At 39.5% G+C, this 24,627-nt stretch overlaps 1 protein-coding gene across 1 annotated transcript in view; it reads right to left on the minus strand.

Annotated features, from left to right (window-relative positions):
• Window positions 1–3,999: 3,999 nt before the first annotated feature.
• Window positions 4,000–24,627, minus strand: part of LOC118206604 (POZ-, AT hook-, and zinc finger-containing protein 1-like) — a 54,154-nt gene continuing 33,526 nt past the window's right edge. The window contains exons 3-4 of the mRNA XM_035379475.1: window positions 12,106–12,277; window positions 4,000–7,092 (exon numbers count right to left, since the gene is read on the minus strand). Coding sequence (XP_035235366.1) covers window positions 6,623–7,092; window positions 12,106–12,277 — 642 coding nt within the window. The 3' untranslated portion in view covers window positions 4,000–6,622. The remainder of the gene's footprint in view (window positions 7,093–12,105; window positions 12,278–24,627) is intronic.

Consider the following 24,627-nt stretch of genomic DNA (forward strand, 5'->3'; position numbering starts at 1 on the left):
TTGAGCTGACCCGTAAATACCATAAGCCAGGAAAAAGGCGGGGTAAAATAACCTGGCTCTGACCCACCTCACGACATAGGAAACGAGCTGGATCTGACCCAATATTTCTCCAGTGTAAAGTAAACCTGCAGAAATGTTGGTGCATTGCTATGGGAACAATTCACATAAACATTCCATCAGCTGTCAGCATTTGGCGTGAGTTCCTTTGTGCCAACAGTTTCAGCAATAACATCAAATCTGTGGTGTGAGGGACAGATTAAAAGGACCAAACAAAATTATGGCCACTGGAGAGGATACATGAAATAATTATACAGAAATGGAAATCAGAGAATTATAAAATATAGGAACATAAATTATAAAACAAATTGACAGTAAAGTTCACGATTCCAGTGTTCATCAAACGATCATGGAAACACTGAAAGCTCGGGGAATAAGGCAAACAAAACAGTGAGTTACCTCAAAAATAAAAATGAAGATGACATATACAGTCTATATATAGCCTATATATATATGCCATGTGATAATTATGGTATCAATTCCGGTTCTTCTGAGCAGTGTAAAGAGAAAATACCAGGTAAAAGTCAACAAAAAAAGGATGTCAGTGTAAATTGGTCATTGTTTTAATTTTTCCCGGCTCTGATCCAGCATTCTTAACCGGTATAGCAGTGTACAGACGGCTTAAATGTAACAGATCCACAAATGAATGCAGCTGGTTCACATTTGTGCATTGCAAACCTTGAAGTGAAATCACATCATCTTATATTTGTACTATCCCATTAGATTTGGAGTACAGCTGTGAAAAACAAGATGAATTCTTGTGTAATTGTACCATTCGACTATCAATATCTGCAACTAAATATGGAATTAATATACAACCTTAACATTGGTTTTACGTAGAGATGTCCCTTTCAAGATGGTCTTGGACAATCCATTTGTGAAATATACTCTCATTTGTGACACCTGGGTACCTTCCGAGATAGCTGTGCGTAAAACCCACACATGCTGTTTACGGCATTTTCTGCCTTTTTCGTACATTCTGGCTTGATAGTCAATTATTTTACCAAGTAGGTGACCATATAAGGTTAACAACAATGTATGGCATGTCTAATTTTACTTTTGGAATAAAGATTTATCCAGCATAACCAAAGGTTTTGTTTCATCATTGCCAAGTTATGCATTCAGCGTCTGCGATAGCAGTAAAAGACAAGCACCTGACGAGATGTAATCTTCTGAGCATGGCTATGTTGCTGGTAGACCTAGACCTGGAGGAGGAGAATGCCTAAGAACACGGATAAGATTTCATCCTGAATAAACTATGACAGCTCAAAATATTTTGGTTACATGCAAGTATTGATTTAACGTCGTCCCACCCCCATACAACAAAACATTAAGATACCGCAGAGTACAGAAAAAAATAGAAGAGTTGATGATTACACATTTAGGTGTATGCCACAGTGTTTTTGCATTATTTTTCAATGTGATATCAATGTTTCATCTTAAAACATCTTAAGGGGCAAATTCATATGCTTTACAATAGACAAATATAATATTACTCATTTTTGGAAAGATTTTGTATGTTTTTGGACCCCCAGATATTTTAGACCCGCCCTGATCGAAAGACAGCAATTCCCTTGAAAATGGTACATAAGTGAGTTTCTTGAGTCAAAATATACACGATTATGATTTACATCAACTTAAGACATTTTGGAAAGATTTGGAGACACTAAGGGACACCAGCATACACTGCTTAGTTTTTGCTTCATAGATCTTTAGTAGTTCTACATATTCACCCTTAGATTTTATGAACCTGTGGGCAAGGAGTTTATGAACCAGGACCTATATAGTTTTACCTGCTTTATATATGGAATCCCACAGTATTTCATTACAAACTAAAAAAGAACAACTTCATTTTTTGCCAAGATAAATGCATTTGTGGCACATTATTTCTCCCTAAATTATGAATATAAACTAATGTAAGTTATTGTAAATCGTTCAAATGTCTTGCTTCATTTAAGCCATTGTCTCAGTAATGCTCACACCCGGAGTTATAAAGTTTTAAATAGGGCACCCTAAATGGACAAGGATTGGACAGATTTGGGCATCTACACCAAAGGGGTTACAAAGCCTATTCTTGATCTTGGTGATCTGAAAAAACTGTAGAACCATCTCAAATCTTCTTATAAAATAAAATTTAAAAATGCTTAAAAATGTTATTGTTAAGCCACTCGTTGCCTTAGTTGAAACCTTCCAGTCCAAGACTGGAACTGCACTTGTAATGGTTGTAAATATTCTGATACGGTCTTCAAACTGCAACTCTGAAGCTATACTAGTGCTAATTGAACTAAATGCAGCTTTGACACCGTTGGTCATGAGATCCTATTGGACAGACCCCAGAGGATGGACTTATAATGGATGGACAATACAAACCCGTATTGGACTTCGGTGACAAGACCCTCAAATCATACTTGAGGGTCTTGTACATCTCATACATGAGGTAGGACCCAGTTTGTTCAATTAGATTAAAAATCCCTCAAAGGAGCACAAAAGACTGTGCTAAGCAAAGTACTGGCCATAAACTTGAATCTTTTTTGTGATCAATTACTATTTTCCTGCACAAACACACACACACACACACAAAATACTACAAAGGGGCATAAGAATGACAAAAGTCACATTTTGAGGTTGTTGACAATAACTAAAAGGGAGTGGAGATAAACTTTTATCCCCCTGCCCACCTCACCCACCCCCCTAACCCCACCCATCCAACAACACTATCATCGCTACCTCTCACATTTTTCCTATTTCCCAAACCCTTGCCAGAAGGACTGGTATAGTGGTTTATATGCTCTGATCCTCCGCTACGCAACATCCCAGTTCTATATAAAAAGACATTGTCCAAAAGTCCATTACCTTGGGGCATTCCCATAACATATGGAACCAAGTATACAGTTTCTTGCATTCATCCTGGAATCTTGAGCCTGGTGGCAGGCAAGTAGTCTCTCTGTGCTACTTGGGACCACAGAGAGACTACACTATGCAAAGTGTTCTATAATGTCTTTAAAATTCACTACACGGCAAGATATTTGTGGGGGATATATGTCTAAGAGGATGCCCAAGTCCCCTGCTGGAGTGCAAGCTTGGTTCAGCCATAAGAGGCTGTGTGCTGCAACAGAGGAACTCATACCATTGCCTATAGCCAGGCATTAGAAATCAGTCCTATGGCCATTTTAGCTCTCCTGTGTATTTCCGCTGCTAGAAAGGTCCATAGTGTATGTGACCAGCAAAACTAATAAGTGTGTAGCACACTGGCCCCCTGGGAGGTTGCACCTGCCGTATGCATGTGCTCAGTAAAACCCCTGCAGGAGGCTTGAGCTGACAAAGTGCAATTCCAGGAAGCACTGATCTGCACTAGAATTTCTGCCATATAAGGAAGACGAAGGCTAAGGGGGGTCCTGCCACTCAAGCCCCAGGCATTTCCTTTCTATTATGGCAGATACTGTATCTCAGAATCGACAAGGTGCTTCACATGATTTTTTATGCCACCACTCCCTGAGGACTTGGAAGAGAATGTATCAGCTTTAGACATGTTGAGTTTAAGAGGATGGTCCTCCATCCAGCACAAGATGTCCTTCCTGCAAGCTGGGATGCAAAGTGAGACCTCAGTGTCAACTGCACGTAATGAGAGGAAAGGCTGAGCATCATCAGCAAAGAAATTTTACAAAAATCTGGGAGGAGATGACAGACCCAAGGGATTGCATATAAAAGGGAAAAAGGAGGGGGCCAAGTACAGAGCTTTGGGGACATATTTGCAAAGGTTCTTGGCCTGCGACAAGCCACCATTAACCATTACCAGGACAATTCTAATTTCATATAGGAGTAATACATGACACCAAGGTATTAAACCAAGGTACAATGTGTAAATTTCCACAAGAATTAGAACCTGCAAAAATATTATTCTGTACATAAATAAATAAAAAAACAAAACAAAAAACAAAGGAACCATTTCAGATGAACAGATCTTTATTTAATCTCTGCAGCAAATAGCCAGAGACTACAGACTCAAAAACAGTGTACAAAAACCAACATCTATAGAAAAAAGTATGCTTGTATTGAAACATATACCAAAAAAGACTAACTTGTCATCAAGGAACTACCTTGGGAGAAAAAATAGCTGTAAGTTAATATATATTTCCAAATGTACATATTGGTTCTGTGTGCAAAATGTGTTCATTTAAATAGTGAGCACATTTGTCCTGCAATTTAGATAATTTGGTCTTTCCCCCAGACTTTTTAATCCACTGCGCTGTGTAATCAGCATTTGGAAGGCACATTGCAACAAAAATAATACTAAATGAATCACTACATACATTTATTTCATGCAATCACTGGAATTTCCTGTAAACCAATGCCAAAGTAATAAAGACACATGGCCACAGTCAAATTGCTATACATGGGCCCCAATATCCTTTTAGTACTTTCATGGCCTCTATCCCTTGAAACACCTCAGTGGATGGAGAAAATCTGAACGTCACACGCAGGATCTGGCTGGGAACAATTACATTTTAGCCGATACACATTATTAGCCTAAAAGTCTCACTGCTGGTTGCTGACCAAATTGCAAACAATGATAATTTATAAATCCAGTGTTTTACACCCATCATCAAAACTAAAAAGAAAATAAGGAGAGAGGAAGGCAGGGGAGGAAATTAAACCCCTTCTGTTCCAAAATAAAAATTCCCTGACTCTTCTTTCCTTTGAAGATATGGAGTAAAAATTCTGTATATGTACAATGTATATGATAAACAGTGATATACATAAAATACTGTGGGTGCATGTGTTGGTGTAAATATGACAACTTTATAATTCCATAAATTAACAAGGAATGTATAGACCTAATATAGTAATTTGCCAAATAAAAACTACTTAAATCTTAAATCTGGTTAAATTAATTACATTCTGCAAAAAAATGCATATACACACACCATTTACACCATCTGTCTCTCACACTGTCATCAGGAGACCTATAACACAAAGTAGGATTAAGAAAGCCATTTCCACTGCTGCACTCATTTACAAAACAAATCTTGATTAATCCTCATTGCAGGCGGCGGTGAGGGGGGATTCACAAATACATTTCATGGCCTCTAACAATGAAGCTTGTAAATTTGTCCCTAAGCAAAATCAGAACTGATTACCAATTAAAGTTTATGTACATCTGAATGAAGAATATTATGTCATGACCAAACTTTAGAAAGTTCAGATATACCTTTCTCCATTTGGCTACATTTCTCTGGTTTTTAACCCCTTCTGCAAGACAACTTTTTGTTTTAATTACACCTCTTTAAGATTAAGGAATTTTTTTTGAGGATACAGTACACGAAATGAACAAAGCTCTGAATGAAGCCTTGGCAGTACATTAGCAATTCAACTAATGGTGTTCTTGAAGATTTAGACTCGGCTAAATATGTCAGAGATGTCAATCTAGGCAGATTAAATAGCTTGGTTCCATTTAATTCCAGACCTCCCCATTTGCCATGTTTGTAGAGGACATTAAATAACAGACATGCACTTACAGCAGGGGTTCTCAATCTTATCCAGAAAGGGCCAGTGTGGGTGCAGGCTTTTGTTCCAACTGGGCAGTTACACACCTGATTCTAATAATCAAGGTGCTTAGCAAAGATTCCAAGGGGTTGATTAATAGAATCAGGTGTGTTACTGCTTGGTTGAAACAAAAGCCTGCACCCACACCGGCCCTTTCTGGATAAGATTGAAGACCCCTGACTTACAGGATGGATGTATCTGTGGAGACTTACTTTAAAGTACAGCTTAATTACTTCAAGTTAATATAGACACTTATTGTGTACTCATTTTGTGGCACGATTTTCACGGCCCTTAAAATGTGTACATTCAATTCAGGAGCAATAAAATTCTAACATTTACAACAATTGCTACATTTCCATTAGAATATAAAAGTGAATTGGACTGACAAAAACAATGGTTTTTACTTGTGCCGAAAACACCCACCAAAACAAGCATTATCAAATTACTTTCAAAGAACATTTCAACATTGTTTCCATATCCCTAACCTCTTTATGAAGTCAACGTTTTTGTGCACAAGGGGCTAGTCGCCTAAACTGTGACACTGAAAAGCTGCATAAAACAAAGCTAATGGAAATGCAGCTTATTCCAGAGGACAGACCCATCTCTCCTTCTCTTTCGCACTCAAATACATATGTCATAAAGATTAGGGGTATATAGTTTGGTTGCATGGCTGCATGTGTTAGTGTAATTGTAGCTCTGTTTGTCTGTATGTTGTATATTTTATCAGGATGGGAAGGATTATTTTTTACCCTGTACTTAGTCCCTATAAATGAAACCAAACATTTAAATAAAAAAAAAATATATATATATATATATAAATGTATCTATGTAACATTTTTCTCTCCAGCTTGGAAATAGCACAAAATGTTCCATAGCCACACAGTCCATGAGCCATAGGTTTGAGAAATGAGGACATAATAGAGTGGGGGCAGGCAGAGGTATAAACAAGTAAATGAAAGGTTATGGACATCAGACAGGAGTTTTGGGAGAGATGTCAGGATGGCATGCACCCAGTCCTTGCTTACTTGCTGCCCATACTCATGCTACTGTGGCCAGCTTCAGAGTCTGCTAGAGAGGATGCAAAAGCTGACTGGACAATCTGAAACCCGAAAGACTCTAGTAATGACATGTTCTGTTGAGGAGATAATGGGGAACCCAGGGAGGGGGCTAGCTCTCCCAAGGTGGTACCTGTCACAGTCAGCCCTTTCTGAGCTCCGCCACTGTGCACCCGCTGCACATGTTTGTTGAGGTAGGACTTGGAGCGAAAAGCCTGGCCACAGTCGGTGCATGGGTGCTTCTTCTCAGGGTCAACTTTGAGTTTGCTGGCTCCTGCAGATGGCCCCCCACTGCCACTACAGGCAAACACCCCTATACTGCCCTCTTCAGCCTTATGCTGGGACTTAAGATCGACTCCATCAGAAAGTTCCCCAAATGAGGCATCAGAGGTCTCGGAGTCCTGATGAGGGCACTTCTCTGAATCGTCCTGTCCATCTAGAAGAATGACGTGACAAAAACGACAGCGAGTTAATCAAGGATGAGCTAACATGAAATTGTACCTTAACAGCATCTAGCTGCTTGTACAAATACCATGTCCTACTACCAGAAGCAGTCATTTGAACACAATTAGTTAACAACATATAAAACAAATATTCATGCAAACACAATCAATGCTTCATCTGCAGACACTGAAGCCTCTCAATCTTGTAGTTCCTTGACTGCAACACTATAGAGAGAAAGATCAAAATTTACATCTGTAGCATATTTGCCACTAGCGGCTGAAAAGTGAAAGTGGCAAATATGCTACAGATTGAGATCAATAATTTAAGATTTGAATTGTAATGTAACCATCTCCAACCATGCAACAAAAACACTTAGACAAAACACAATATATTGGTACCATAAACAAAAGAATATCCAGGTACCCAACCATAATTATAGCCTGAGATTAACAAAACAAAAAAAAAAAAAAAAAATGGCGTCAGTCTTGACGTCAGTACAGGTATAAGCATTAACCCCTTCGCGCAATCCCCCTAGTGGTCGGCATCACAGCATGCCTAGATTGCTCAACTCAGACACTCATTGCTCCTGCAACCAAACTATGAGTTCAAAACAGAAACTCTGTTCTAGTTTCATTAGTAGACGATAAACAACAATTTAGTCAAATATGGAGTTTCGCAGCACCACCATTGTCGCGCTTCATTTAAAAACGCCCCCTCCTTGCAGTCTCATCTTCCCATGACACACTGGACAATTGTGTCTATCTGGGCATTCAAAGAATATTCTTTCACCAATAAAAATCATATTCCGTCATAGCAACAAGATAAACCCAACAATAGCCCTAAAATAACGCTGCTCACTGAATAATAAAATAAACAAGACAAATTTTTCTAAAATTATACCATGTTATACCATGTCATTCTACTGTCGACATCTGGAACTAAATATGGAAGAAATATACAACTTTACCATTGGTTTTAGGAGTAGAGATGTCCCTTCCGAGACTGAGTGGTCATATATTGTCTTGAACAATCAGTTTGTGAAATATACGCTCATTTGTTACACCTGGGTACCTTCCAAAATAGCTGTGCGTAAAACCACACAAGCTGTTTACGGTGTTGTCGCCCTTTGTCGTACAATCTGGCTTGATTGACAATTAATCTATCCAATAGGTGACAGTATAAGCTTTCTAATAATGTATAACATGTCTAATTTTACTTTAAAGTTGTGAATCATCATCGCCGCCTTACACATTCACTCTGTGGTAGCAGTAAAAGACCCAGCAAAATATCATCGATCAGTCTCATCTTATTTTGTAAAATATTATTATTATTGAGGACTTCTGAGCATAGCTAAGCCATATGTTTGCTGATTGACGTAACTGACAAAGTTTTCTGGAGTAAGTCAGAACAGGAGAATGACAGTATTGATTCTCTGTCGCTGTCTTCTGAGCACAGATATCATTTCATCATCGCTATGTAAGTATTACTGCACAAAATATTTCGGTTATATACGTTATTTTTGAAACTGAGATGTGGACACATGGTGGACAGTTGAATATTGTTTCAATGCCGTCCCATCCCCATACAAGAAAACATTACATACTGTTTGTATGTACAGACAGAACAAAAGTGCATGGAGCAAATTAATCTATGGTCATGGCATCAGGCTAGCAACCATAGCATTCAACTGACTCATTGGAGCAGGTACTGACTGAAGACATTTGAAGACTAGACAAGCACTGCAATCCCTGACATTTAAAACCAAGCCCAGAAAAAAATAGTGTTTCAGCATACGCCACCTCCACAACACTAAGGCTGCCAAAGAGCCAAACATAAAGCTAACCGGACTTACACTGAAGCACACTCTAAACCCAGTATGCCAGGGAGTGACTCTTGATAGGACCCTGTCCTTAAAAAACCATCAGAAAGGCAAAATCCAGAAACAATCTTCTCTGCATACTGCAGTAGAGTATTGTGCCTCAGTCTAGTCTAGTTACACACATCACAATGACATCCAGCTAACTGCACTTATGCGTATCGGGTACATTCATTCAATAGCATTCCCCTAACTCCCTGTTCCCCACACACATCTGGCAAGTCACACTCAAAGGATGCTCCAAAAGGCCAAAGACTCCCCCACCTACACAGACATCTTCAACCTACCAACTTCACACAGACATCTTCAACCCTTCAATTCCTATCTATCATTAAGATGTCCATTAAGATATACCATTAAGACGTCTGTGTCTTTACCTCCCAGTCTGCCTAGGAAAAGTCCAAGACCACTGTAAATAAACACCCAGCAAAGTCTCTGGCCTCCACCTCCAAAGGAGAGAGACAAATAGGTGCAAAACATTTTTAATAATCTTGAGTAAGCTGCCAAAACCAGAGTCTGGTGGTCTAGGACACCCATCATTGCTCAAACCAATTTTGTAAAAGAACAGCCCCAAAAAAATAAAGAAGATTAAGAAGACATTTGGGAAATTCTATCATTGGATAGTGTCAGATATTTAGATTATGGCCCTAGAGAAACAGTGAATTGGAGACTATATCATATTGTTTATAAGAATGCTGTTCATTTCCCCCTCCACAAACCACAAAGGAAATATTTCGGGGCAAATAAAAGTCATGCTGATGCCCTAATCTAGGCATGTGATCTATGGGTGCCAGCTCTGGCAGTTTGTCTCAGAAGTGACACAAGAAAACAAAGCTATTTATGAGGCCAGAGGCCCAGCGTAGCTAAAGAACACACAAAGATAATGTTCCTTTTGATTTTAAGTCTGAATGCAATCTGTGGCATTTAATTAAAATCATTGATTGAAAATCCTTGTCTGTATAGATAATGACTATTGTGACAGTTGAAATCTACATTTCTAGAAGCAGTTCCAGTTTCAAGCACCAATGCGTTGCAATTTGGTTTTGTTACTTGGAAAATATTTTGCCTGAACAGGGCTCGAAATGAAATTTTTTTACTTGGTAGAACTGGTGCTCCCAACTTCAAAAAGTTAGGAGCACCAGCAAAAATTTAGGAGCACCCACCAAAATGTGAGGAGCACCAAGCTGAACGGCCAGCAGCATGTTGTCAAATAAATGCCTGACCAGTCGAGCCTGAATTCTTCGTTGCCACACATTTGTCACGGCATTTCTTGTGTTTCGGGCTGGCTCCGTGCTTAGTTAAACTCTCATGCTTAAAGAGCGTATTGCAGGTTGGAGACCCCAGTGAATCAATGTGTAGGAAAATTATGTAAGAACTAGATTTTCATAAAAATATACTTATACACTACAGTGACTTCTGGAGTCGTTTTTGAGAGAGAATTTTACTTCCGCATCTAAAAACACCAAAGGAGGAGAACCAGTGGAGAACTGGGCAGGTGTCTTGGTGAGTGACCAGCGTTAGCTTATAGATATATACACGAATACATCTATGGGCGTTAGCTAACGATATCTAATGCTGTGTTCACATCACAACATTGTAAAGTTTGCTATGACAATAGCCCTAAGATATGCCAATACAGCAGTGAAAACGCTGCTCACTGAATAACAAAATAAACAAGACAAAGTTTTCAAAAATTTTACAGTCAATATCTGGGACTAAATATTGAATAAATATACAACCTTACCATTGGTTTTACGCGTAGAGATGTCCATTTTGAGACTGAGTGGTCATATATTGTCTTGGACAATCCGTTTGTGAAATATACACGCATATGTGACGCCTGGGTACCTTCCCTTCCAAAATAGCTGTGTGTAATGCCACATGTGTTGTTTACGACGTTTTGCCCTTTTTAGTACAGTCTGGCTTGACTGACAATTAATTTATTCAGTAGGTGAGAGTATAAGTTTTCTAACAATGTATAACACGTCTAATTTTGCTTTTGGAATAGCGTTTTATAGGTCAGCGTAACCGAAAGGTTTCTCATCATCGCATTCACTTACGCTGCACCTGATGAAACATGTCAATGATTTTTCATTTTAGCTTTCAATAACGCTAGCTAACGATACCAATTTAGCTAGTTACTTAGGTAATGTTAATAAATCGATCAAACTTTTGAGTTCAGGTAACATTAGTTAACGCGTTAGCTCTCTGTGTCACGTGACAGTGGAGTGCCGCGAAAGGGACTGATTGAAGGCTAATATTAACCAATCTAAAATCAGCATTAAAGGTAAGAACGTCAAGCTCACGTTTGATTGGTTAGAATAGTCACTGTGAGCTCACAAGGTACATACAGAGTGTACTAACTAGAGAATGTACAGAGAAAGGGACGTTCAACTGAAAAAAAAGGGTCGCACCATAACAATTATTTGCACTCGCACAAATGCTCCCAATTATATTTTGGGAGCATATGCGATCAAAATGGTCGCAATTTCAATGGCTGCTGAAAATGGAGCTCACAACTGACTGGATTATTTGTCTACAAATATCATCTCTGGTGTTAGAAGCAGAAGTAAACTTCAATGCTTTTACATGAACTGAATTAACTCTAAAAATATGCATGTTTGGTCTTGTTAGAGATTAAATTCATGAATCTTTTCATAATAATACAATGGAGCTTAGCCCTGCTTTCAACAACATTATGTCACTTTAATAAGTACAATATCAGCTTTTGAAGAGGCCAGTCCTTGTCATAACTGAGTCTGACAGTGAGAAAGGGTGCTTTTTTCTCAGAGCACTTCAAAATAGGATCATCAGCTCCATGCACACCAAAAACAGTGAGGTGCCCTTGGTGGGTAAAAGCAGGACATCTGGTGTGCAAAAACAATGTAGAAAACACTTCAAACTCATTGAAAATAATTAGAAAAAAAGTGCCCCAAGCTGTTAAAGCGCGTCTGGTGAGAACGCAGCTTTACTGTAATTCCACAGCCAATATTCTATGTTCTGCAAGGCTGTCATGATGGGTACCTGCCTTTAATTGTGAATGAAAGCATACAGGCCTAGATCATATTAACCATTTTCCATGCATCATAAGTTTAAGTGAGCTTAGACATGACAGAGACAAAGGATTACCTTTGTTGCATATACCACAGTAATTATGTGGACCCTCGCTGTGTTTCTTGAGGTGGTCAGTCATGTAGGCAGCCCGCAGGAACTTTCCACACACCTGGCAAGGGATTTTGTCTTCATGGCAGGCTAAGTGAGAGCGCAAGCGGTCCCGTGTGACAAAGGATGCATTGCAGATCTGCAAAGAGAACATAGACAAAATGCTTTAGCATTACTTTTTATGATAATATTTGAGAAAGTAAAGATGAAGTCAGTTGCTGCCACTGTAAACACCTCACAGCTAGACCAATGAGAGTTTGTACCTGGAGGGGAAGGCACCGCGTGTTTTCCCTTGGCTGGTGTGATTCAAAACCGAGATGTTAGTTATTTTTCCTCTGTTCGTAAGAACAGGGCACAATTATAATTAAGAATGCACTGGTTCCGTTGCCACAGGTTAGATATGAAGGCGTTGCTTCATATCCCGCTTAAAACTGGCCTGAAACGGACCAGTAGCATTCTGGTTACTCTCCGTTCGCAAACGGGGCTATGCTGTCATCAGAGATATATCTGATCTGTCGCCGGACTGTCAGTATTCCAATGGGAGCATCAGAATATTCACAAATGCGCGGAACAACACATCAAATATATCCATGACCACAACAAGAAAGCGTAACAGTTACTAGGTTTTACCCTCGTGATAATCTGACTCCATATTAAATGATAATTTAAAATTTGGGTTTAACTATACGTGGAACTTGGGAGTGGTTACACTCGACTCTATCTTGTGCCATCATTCCTCAATATATGCTCCCGGGTTTAGCACTATTGTTAAATCTCAGTTCGGTGAAGAATCCAGAGGGTAGGAGGCTGACCACCATAATACATGCCTTCCTTACATGGATAGTGCATCGATAGTTATGAGCCCAGGACGGTGCGGGCTCCTTAAGGTGAATTTGACAAGAACCGGCGTGCAACGCCCATGGGTCCTCTTAAGTCAAAACACCAGAACCAATACCACCAATCCCTTAGCGGGCAGATCGTGGTCGCCTATCTAACCCTGAAAACCCCACTAAAGACGTTTGCTGTACTAGACCCCTGATCAGTAGGTCCTAGTCATAATTGTCCCCCTGAGTATTTAAGCGGAATTTCGGCTGAAAAGAAGATAAAGTGGATTAGAGTCATGAAGACCACGCAAGTTAAAAATAAGAAGAATTTATTGAACAGGCAGGTAGGTCATTAGCTTCAAATTCAATATCAATTATAAGGTTTAAAAACATAAACACAGGGTAAAAAGCTCTTACCCAGCCTGTTTAGCTACACACAGAGCACAGAGTATGTGCAACGTGGGGAAGTCGTTTACAATCTTCCTTGTCCAGCTACACACACAACACAGAGTCTGTGTAGTGTGGGAAGTCGATCTTCCTCGATTGCTTTGTCTCCCTTCCTTTTAAGCCAAATCCCGCGTTTGGTCTAGGCGGCATTACCAAAATTAACCTGGCCGAATCATAAATCTCGAATTTCAGCCCCCACCATTTGGAGGCTGCTGTTAGAACAATTAGTGGGGAAATGGGGAAAAGGAGATGATTACCAGAGAGGACATGTTAGTTTTTTCCTGAGTTTCTAAAACGATGTTTTATTAAATTCTATTTGGTATGAAACATATTTCATTCAATTGCTATAATTTTCCTGAATATGTCCATACTAAACATGTCAAGTGGATGTAATATTATGGTGCAGTTGTCATGAAAATACCCTTTTGTTTAACCATGTTAGGTCTACATGTAATCCATGTTATTATTACATAAGGCATAATACAATAATACAATGAAAACATGTGCATGGTTTGTACGGTTTTCCGGGGTTTGTAAATAGGATAAATAGATAGTTTAAAGTCCAGATCCAGAAAAGAAATAAAAAGTGTAATGGCAGAGGGCCCACATAAGGGCACTGTGGTACTGTCCCACGCAGTTGCCCCACCCTTTGGCCAGACATTTCACCCTTTATGACCCCAAAACACACACACCCACAACCACAGACAAAGAGACTAGTTCCCCTTATCTTAGTTGTGTCCAGATGGTAACATTCCAGAGAGCCAACGGCTTGCTCACACAACCATAAACAACCAGTCCAGTTCCCCTTATCTCAGTCTTGTCCAGAGGGTAACAGTCCAGAGAGCCAAATGGCCTGCTCATCCCAAGGAAATCCGAGTAACTTATTGTTTTACCACAAGGCTCTCGGGTCCTTTGAAGTACAGGCTGCGTCCCAGCATGCCGGCTCGTTCAAATGCCAGCCTTTTCTGGGTCCCAGTTTGACTTCCCTCTTACACCACATACAGACATCACCTCGACAATGCACGGCCCCATGCTGCAAGGACCTGTACCACCAATATCCAACAACTTACAGCTATTGAAGAGGAGTGGGACAATATTCCACAGGCTACAGTCAAAAATTTCATCAATTCAATGCAAAGGAGATGTGTTGCGTTGCATGAGTCAAATGGTGGTCACACAAGATACTGATCGGTATTCTATTCATTTCATGGTATCATCTTTTTTGGGGAATCCGTGACTAACAAATGCATTTCTGTATCCCCAATCACATGAAATCAATAGATATGTGCTTAATGAATCTTTCAGTTGACTGGTGTACGTTTATTACCTTTGAACTCAATAAAATCTTCGAAATTTATAAGTGTTCCATTTAGGCCTATATTTTTGTTCAGTGTACATTCATGGGCATTCATTTAGACAAACATTCATTAGCTTGTCTGACATCGACTACTCATTAGCTCAGCAGCAGCATTGCATCGTCTATGAAATTGTACATAGCCTAATGGCATACGAGACACCGACAATTTCAGAGACTATCCTCCACAGAGTGTTCCTCTCATCCGTGTCTCTGTTGCCTGCAATCCCAACAAGCCTTGCGGAGGTGTGCCGCCACCTCTCATTTAAAATGAATGGAGGCGGTGTCGCCGCCTGCCATTATCACAGTGGCTTCACCGTAAAACAAAAACCTGAATCCACCAGCCCCTTTCAAATAAGATTGGACACCCAAGCTTTACATAGTTGCATTTTTCTTTTTACTGCAGTGATTCACAGTTGGCTGGTATTTGTTTTATCCCTTAAGATCAGTGACAGATTCAGACCAAAGAAACCAGGACTACCTGAGTTAACCAAGTAATCACCTGCTTTAACTGATAAATTGCTGTGCTACACAAGTGCTGAGTAACAACAAAAGCCAGCAAACCCTGCAGCTATCCAGGACCAGGAGTGAGGACCACTGGCTCGGACATGCTTTTCACAGCATTTAAACTTCCATCCAAGTTCACTTTCCTTCCTGACTCTCCCCCTATGAGATCAACTAATAATTTTTATAAATGTCTCCATTAGAAACTCAATTGGAGGATTAGTCACTTGACTGTGCCATTGGAGTGCCCAAGGGAACCTCTGGAGGATAACCAGATAAACTTGTAATGCAAGTTTAAATCCCTGAAGGTCACGAGGTAGAGATAAACTAGTTGCCCTAGCTATGACATCCTGCTATTCCACATAAACACATAAATAACACAAAAAAACTCCATATAAAAAACTGAAAAAAAATTATTTTACTTTTTAAATTAAAAACATCAGAAGCCTCAGTGACTTTTAACTTTGCTCAAACCTGATGTCAGTGCATAAACGGCCTTCATTTTTCCCAGGCAGGGTGATTCTGTCAGAAGTGTATTCCCCCACTTCATCGTACTAGAGAGACTCCTCTGGCTGAGGATCAGAGGATTACAGTCTGCCAGTGCTTAATGCAGAAGTACAAATTCACTGGTGTAAAGGCAGCACAACTCAGCTGAACTGTAATGAAGTGACAACTGATTAGATTAATTTAAGGACTACATCGTCACAAATTTGCCGAAAAAAACAAAGAAAGCAAATACAATAGAACCTCAGAGATCACTCAGCCAAAGAAGGTATGAACTAGCATTTGACCAACAATTGGCAAAGCCAAAATTAGTCCTGTCCCAACATGTCAGTTGTGGTGATATAGTCCCTCAACATACATACACTGCATGGCCAAAAGTATGTGTACACATCACACCCATATGAGCCTGAAGAACATCTCATTCCAAAACCATGGGCTGTAACAGCCTCCACTCTACTGGGAAGGCTTTCCACCAAATTTTGGAACATGCCTGCAAGGATTCACTTCCATTCACCCGCACAAGCCTGAGTGAGGTTGGGCACTGATGTTGGGTGTTAAGGCCTGGCTCGCAGTCGGTGTTACAATTCACCGCAAAGGTGTTTAACGGGGTTGAGGTCAGGGCTCTGAGCAGGCCAGTCAAGTTCTTCCATGACAAACTCGGCAAACCATTTCTTTATGGACCTCACTTTCCTCACAAGGGCATTATCATGCTGGAACAGGAATGAGTCTTCCCCAAACTGTTGCCACAAAGTTGTAAGCACACAATTCTCTATGTCATTGTAGGCTGTAGCATTAATATTTCCCTTCACTGGAACTAAGGGACCTAGCCCAAAGCATGAAAAACAACCCCAGATCACTATGCCTCCTCCACCAAACCTTACAGTTTGTACTATGCATTTGGGCAGGAAGCATTCTCCTGGCATTAGCCAAACCCAGATTCGCCCGTTAGATAGTGAGGTGTGATTCATTACTCCAGAGAACACATTTCCGCTGCCCCAGAGACTAATAGCGGTGTGCTTTACACCACTCTAGCCAATGCTTGGCATTGTGCATGGTAATCTTAGGCTTGTGAGAGGCTGTTCGGCCATAGAAATCCATTTCATGAAGCTCACGGCAAACAGTTCTTGTGCTGACATTGCTTCCAGAGGCAGTTTAGAACTTGGTAGTGAGTGCTGAAACCGAGGACAGATAATCTTTACGTGTTACATGCTTCAGTACTCAGCAGTCCCGTTCTGAGAGCTTGTGTGGCCTACTGCTTCATGGCTGAGCTGTTGCTGCCCCTAGACATGTCCACTTCACAGTAACAGCACTTCTAGTTAGCAATGAGTGTGGCTGAAGTAGCCAAACCCACTAATTACAAAAGGCGTCTACATACTTTTGGCCACGTAGTGTAAATGAAGCATATCATCCTATATCAGCCTCTAGTGCAGAGTGGGAAAATCCAGGTTCAGAAAGAAAAAAACTCCCCAGTATTTAGTTTCAATCACCTGGATTTACTAGGCTAATTAGCACAATTCTTCAGCTAGGAGGTAAAACTAATAAGTGAAATCAGCTGGCTGAGTTCATGGGTGGAAGAAAAACATAGCAGGATTTTTACTTCCTGGCGTCAGGACTTTCCACCTCTGCTTTAGTGTCAATTTTTAAAGTTCCTGGGTCAGCCACCAGTCACTGCCAGAAACAGTGCCTGCCCTGCAGTAGTGAATAATGTCCAGCAAAAGGTAATATCAGTAGCAGCAATATAACAATCACTATTCACCCTTAGAAACAAATGAATCGACATTGACCAAAATCAAGCACGTCTTGCAAACATAACTTTAGTTTAATTCACTTGTCATGTCAACGATGTGCCCAGGCATGCACAAATTGCTATAAGCTAGCTGGTGAGCTGGACAAGTCATAAGAAGACATAAGCCTAACTTGAGACTTCTCAACTGACACTCAGGAGGGAAAGGTAGAATGAGATGAAACATGAATCAGAAATTAGCAGCTTTCATAATTTCATACATTTTCATGAGTGTCTACAAAATAAAGAATGTTGTTGGTTGTGACATCAGGCTACCCAGCAAATTTAAACCCCCCAGTCACTGACCAAATCACATTCATAATATTTACTAAAACTATATATTCTGCACTTAAGGGGCTCTAGTTTGCGGAATCAATGGCACACAGAATATGGGTACAGTCATTGGCACAGATCATGGGTGCACTGGGCATGGCTACTGAATCTTGGTATTTTCTTGACCAGAGGTGAGGAGCGCAGAACTCACAGCACAGTGGAAAATGGGCAGGATTAGGCTGAATATATTATCAGTGGGGGTCTCGCAGCTAGATTCAATCATATCCAATCAAATTACCTCTTTCGATTCCCATTAAGAGCGGCATGCTTTGTGTGCCGGCATACTGCCAATTTCCATGATGGTCTACCACAGTAATGGTAAACAAGGACATACTCATAAAAAGTATTTCCCAAGAGGAAACTGATGTTCTTGTGTAGTAGTGCTGTGAAATTGTTCTAATTTTCTACGTTCAAAATTTAAATGAAGCTTTAAATGTATACTTATTATGGTCCAGTTTTAATTTCCCATTAATCCTGCAGTAAAATAGCTTAAATAGGCTAGGTGATCACATTGAGATTGGAATCTTTTTTTCAAGTGAGACCTATATACATAGGTAAGAAACACATACAGGCATAGAAACAGACAGATACAGTTCAGGCACATGTTACAATTAACAAACAGACAGCATACAATCAATCAAAACATTTACATACAGAATTTGAAAAATCAGAATAAAAATCTTTAAAATCAAGGGATGTTTGTTTATGTGCTTGTGCATCTTGAAATGAATTCCAGATAAAAGGGGCAAAGAATTTAAAACAGGACTGACCAAACTTGGTTTTCACACGTGGTGTGTCTAAAATCAAATAGTCAGATCTTTTGGAATAGTTTTTGACCTTCAGCATGATTAATGTCGAGAGGTAAGGGGAGGTTTCATGATAAGGGCCTTATATATAAACAAAATGCAGTGCCACTCTGTTCTTTTTGTACGGGAGAGGACCATGACCACAGACTTGGAGGTGCTGATCCTCATCCCAACTGTGTCACACTCAGCTGCAAACTGTTTTGAGTGTGCATCGAAGGTCACAGTACGATGAGGCTAAGAGGACGATAACATCCGCAAACAGCAGAGATATCACTCATGTCCCCAAACTGGACACACTCCATACCTCGGATAGGCAATCTCCTATGCCCCCTCAAATATCTGCGAGAGGGTACAAAAAGCTGGTCTGCTGTTCCACAGCCTGGAAAGAAACCTGCATTGTTCCTCCTGAACCAGAGGGTTCGACTATCGGTCATAGCCTCCTTTCCAGCACCTTGGTAAAGACTTTCCCAGGGAGGCTGAGGAGTGTGATACCCCGATAACTGAAACACAACCTCCGGTCCCCTTTCTTAAAAATGGGAACCATCACCTCGGTCTACCATTCCAAACGTACTGTTCCCAACTTCCACGCGACATTGAAGATACAAGTCAGTGACGACACACTAACAACACCCAGAGCCTTCAACATTTCTGAACGAATCTCATCCGCCCCTGGTGCTCTGCCACTAACGAGCTCTCTCAGCACCCCGGTGACTTCTACCACAGAGATGCACTCTGATCCCCCAAACTGCTCCAGCTCAGCCCACAGAAAGGAGGGTGTGTCTGTCGAATTTAGGAGTTCCTCAAGGTGCTCCTTCCACCTGCCGACAATATCCCTATTTGAGGTCAGTTTCTCACCATCCCTGCTGAGAACAGCCTGGACAGTGTCCCACTTTCCCCTCCTGAGGTGCCGGATGGCTTTCCAGAACCACTTCGGGGTAGATCGAAACTCCTTCTCCAAGGCCTCTCCAAACTGCTCCCATGCCCAGTTGTGAGCTTTTTTGGCTGCCGGCTGTCAGCCTGTCTGCTGAATCAGCATTTCCTCGTGCCAACCAGGCCCAGAATGCCTCTTTCTTCAGCTTGACGGTCTCCCTCACCGCTGGAGTCCACAAACGAGTCCTTGGGTTGCCGCAAGGACAGAGAGTTTTGCTCTCTGCCACACGCAGTCGTATTGAGGTGACCCTCTCCTCTACTGCAGTTTACTCCAGCTAACACTGTGTGTAGAGGTGAGACCAACTAGATCTAGTTGGTACCTTGCAACTTCACACACCAGCTCCGGCTCCTTCCCCACCAGTGAGGTAAAATTCCACGTAACAAGAATCAGTTTCTGTTGTCTGGGCAGATGACTAAACTCAGACCTGAGACAACTCTGTTCCAACATTTAATGTTGGTTACATTTTACAGTGACAACCACAGACATTATTTATTAAATAATAGAAAATCAACAACTTGCATGGGCATATTTTTTCCTAAACATAAAGTAAATGTGAGTTGCTGTGCAGTAAGTGAAAAGGAAAACATTGAAAGGGAAACAACCTTGGAACCAAAAAAATAAATTAAAATAGAATTCTAACATAGTGTTGCAAAAGATTCATTTGCTTATGAATATTGTCTGAACAAAAAGAATCATCGCCTTTCCACTTAGAATGTTTCTTTCCCCTCAGTTTCAATGCCTCCCTCAGTTTCAAAATGTTTTTTCAACCAACTTTTGGCCTAATTTTTACAAGAGACTATGGTATGCCTTCAATAACATTTAGGTTATGCCATCAAAACCACAGCAAACGGAACTTGTACAATATCATCTCACTTGTATTATGCCATCATCATGTTGTCAATTTCACCGTTCACGGCCATTCCTAAGCGTTTATAATTTTTTTCCTAATGAAATGTTGATATTTAAATTACATAACAAGAAACTGACTACATTTTTATTATTATTGTTAACTCCTTTTTTAATTAGGCAACTGTAGTCACCCTCAAACACCACGTTTCTACATTAATGTTCACTATCCCTGTAGATCCTCTACCAACATATAATTAGTAGGTCTGTTGTGTACACAATAAACCCACTAAAACACTTCCATTTCAAAACATTACATTTTAATTTATTTGTCATTCACAGTAAAAAAAACAATGACTAACTGAAACCATAACATACTAGTTTCTTTCAGCTAGAATGTATGTGTTTGCATGCATTTATGCACATCTTTCTTATAGCCTACATTTATATGCATTAGGCTACTATTATCACTTACTCATAACAAACACAGTACAAAAAGAAATGATATCTGAAGGAAAACATGTTTTCAACGTACAAAAATGCCAAGTTACTCACACATTCAAAGCACTGTCTATAAGTCATTCATTCAAACTTGCAAAATTTGGGCCTGCCATTAAAAGTACTGATATCAAAATTGGGCCAAGTTACAAGAAACTTCAGACTATCTTAACTTACAAAATGAAACAAGCTGTATTCCAAACCAGTGTTACCTAAATAATTTCAAGTATCTTGGCCCTGTTTTTCTTTTCATCTTATCAACTAAAGAGAATTTGGTCGTTCAAACTTTGTGTCACATCAGTGTCAAATAACAAAAATCGCTTCATGGAAAAAAAAAAACAATTTAAATTTATGTTTTAAACACCTGATGAAAACCTACATTCCAGAAAGGATATGTTTATACTCGGTTGTCAAATTAAGTTTGCAAAATATACAAGTGTATATTTGCTACTTAAAATAAACACTGAATGTGAAATGTTGAACAGATTTACATACATACATACAAACACACACACACACACACACACACAGAGACACACATATAATACTTAATCATGCCAATGCGGACATTTTCCTAGCAGGATATAACATTCACATTTACAAACAGACATACAAAAAAACATACAATCATTCACACTACAGACAGCGGGTGATGAATAAATAATAACCTATCCAGACATAAGTTTACACCATTAACCCCTTAGTGCACATGCCAAATCTGGCCAATCCTTGCCCATTTAGGGGGTACCCTATTTAAAGCTTTATAACTCCAGATGTGAACACCACAGAGACTTGAAAAATGGCTTAAATGAAGCAAGACATTTGTACCATTTACAATACTAACAATTAGATTAGTTTATATTCATAATTTTGGAAGAAATAAAGTGCCACTAATGCAATTGTCTAGGCAAAAAATCTAAAATGAATTGGGAATTACAAGCTTTCCGTACAGTGGCTTAAAATATCTAGCAGTCCAGAAACATATCCAAAATTTCTCCAAAAATGAATAAAATACTTTTTGTCCATTATAAAGCATATAAATTAGCCACTTATGACGGTTTAAGATGAAACATTGATATCAGTTTTTTTTTTAATGCAAAAACATTGTCACACAATGCGGTAAAGCATCTAAATGTGTAATAACTAACTCTTGAATGTATTTCAGTACTCTGTACTCTTGTATGTTTTCTTGTATGGAGATGGGACAACATGAAAAATATTTTCAACTGTCCACCATGTTTTGGCAATGTTCCAACTCTCACCTCATCACTGTTGCATGCATCACAAAAACTATTAAACTACCAACGAAGGCTTACATTACAGTGTGAAATATCCTCATTATAAAATACCACTAACCTATTTGAAGACACTCAAAAATAACGTATATAACCGAAATATTTTGAGCAGTAATACTTACATAGCAATGATGAAATCTTATCTGTGTTCAGTAGATAGAGACAGAGACAGTAAATCAATGATACAGTTCTCTCTGCTTCTGTATTACTCCAGAAAACGATGTCAGCTAGGTCTATCAGCAAACATATGGCTTAACTATGCTCAGACGTCCTCAATAATAATAGTATTTTCCAATAAATTCCAAAAAATCGTTGATAACGTTTCGTAGGGTGCAGTGTCTTTTACTGCTACCAGAGTGAATGCTTAAGTGAATGTGATGATGAGAAAACTTTCGGTTACATTGAGCAAAAAAACGCTATTCCAAAAGCAAAATTAGACATGTTATACATCGTTAGAAAGCTTATACTGTCACCTACTGAATAAATGAATTGTCAATCAAGCCAGACTATACTAAAAACGGAGACAATGCCGTAAACAACACGTGTGGTATTACGCACAGCTATTTCGGAAGGTACTCAGGCGTCACAAATGTGCATATATTTCACAAACGGATTATCCAAGATGATATATGACCAAAGAGACATCTCTACGCGTAAAACCAATGGTAAGGTTGTACATTTATTCAATATTTAGTCCCAGATATTGACTGTAGAATGACATGGTATAATTTTTGTTTATTGTTTATTTCGTTAGCCTATTCAGTGGGCAACATTTTCATTGCTGTATTGGCATATCTTGGGGCTATTGTTGGGTTTATCTTGTTGCTATTACGGAATACGATTTTTAGTGGTGAAAGAATATGTTTATGAATGTCCATATAGAAAATATTGTCCATTATGTCATGGGTGGGGGCTGTAGTTGCAGATGAGACTGCAACTAGGAGGTGCTTATTAAATGAATGAGCAGGGCGAAAATGGTGGCACTGCGACACTCCGTATTCGGCATAGTTGTCATGTATCGTCTACTAATGATAATTATAAAAAATCTAACACAATTTTCTTAAAAACAATACTACTACTACTACTGCTAATAACAATAATAATTATCTTTTTTTATTCATTTATGATGTGCTTCTCATACACCCAGAACACTGGATGCAGGCAATTTTTCAAACATATAGGGTAGTCATTTAAAAACATTTTAGGTGTAACACAGCTGAATTGCTGATTATTACCACTATAAATGATTGCCATTTCACACTTTGATATTACACAAAGTTTGAATAATCCCATTATCTTCAGACGATAAGGTGAAAAAACGCAGAAGAAACGGACACCTCACAAGTCCTCAGCTGGCAGCTTCATTGAAGTACTCGCTAAACATTTGTTTCATCTGCAACAGTGAAGAGATCACTCTGGGATGCAGTCCATAATACTCTTTTCCAATTATCTACCATCCAATCTTTTGTTTTTTTTTTGTTCATTTTAACCTTTTCTTCTTGTTAGCCAGTTTCAGAAGTGGCTTTTTCTTAGAAACTATGCCTACAAGGCCAACATCCCGGAGTCATCTATTCACTGTTTGAGATGAAACTGATGTTTGACGAATAAAGTTCAATGAAGCTGCCAGCAGAAGACTTGTGAGGCATCTGTTTCTCAACCTAGAGACTCTTTAGATACAGTGGTCATTTACAATGGCCACACACAAAGACCACACTTAACTCTCTGGGGTCTAAGGGTAAAATGAGGCACACTGGTGATTCTGCGATGCTCTGACATTACATTCATTTGGCAGACGCTTTTATCCAAAGCGACGTACAAAAAGTGCATTTTCATGATCGTAGACAACTGCTGAACACGGGTTCAGTAAGGTACAATTACTTATTTTGTACAGCTATTTCTAGCTGTATTATACTTATTATATAAAGTGTGGATGTTGTTGCTGTGATGAATGTTTTCCTACTATTTTCCAAACCAGGTAAGGAGCAAAGTCTTGGAGTGAAGTTGAAGCTGATGTTTGGTTGTGTTTTCTTTTTTGCCTCCAAGATCTACAGCTACTGCTGGGAAGTTATCGGTTTTGATAACACTGACACAAGATTGCCACTTCCTGTCACTGTTTCAAATTTTGTGTACAGAAGAAGTTGGGATCTGTGAAGTCAGAGTTGACTAAAAACAACATCAATCAGTCAGTCATTAAAGTTCCTGATTTTAGCTTCCCCGCCCTTTTTTTGTTTGAGAAAGTAACTTCAATTAGAACCAGTGTCCCACTGAATTATCAGGGAAAGAAAGCCCTCATTACTGCCCCTTGGACAATATGATGTTGCTAAATGGTCAAAAATTACATTACATTACATTACAGGCATTTGG

Source organism: Anguilla anguilla, chromosome 10, assembly GCF_013347855.1.
Source record: "Anguilla anguilla isolate fAngAng1 chromosome 10, fAngAng1.pri, whole genome shotgun sequence".
In the NCBI taxonomy this organism is placed as follows: Eukaryota; Metazoa; Chordata; class Actinopteri; order Anguilliformes; family Anguillidae; genus Anguilla; species Anguilla anguilla.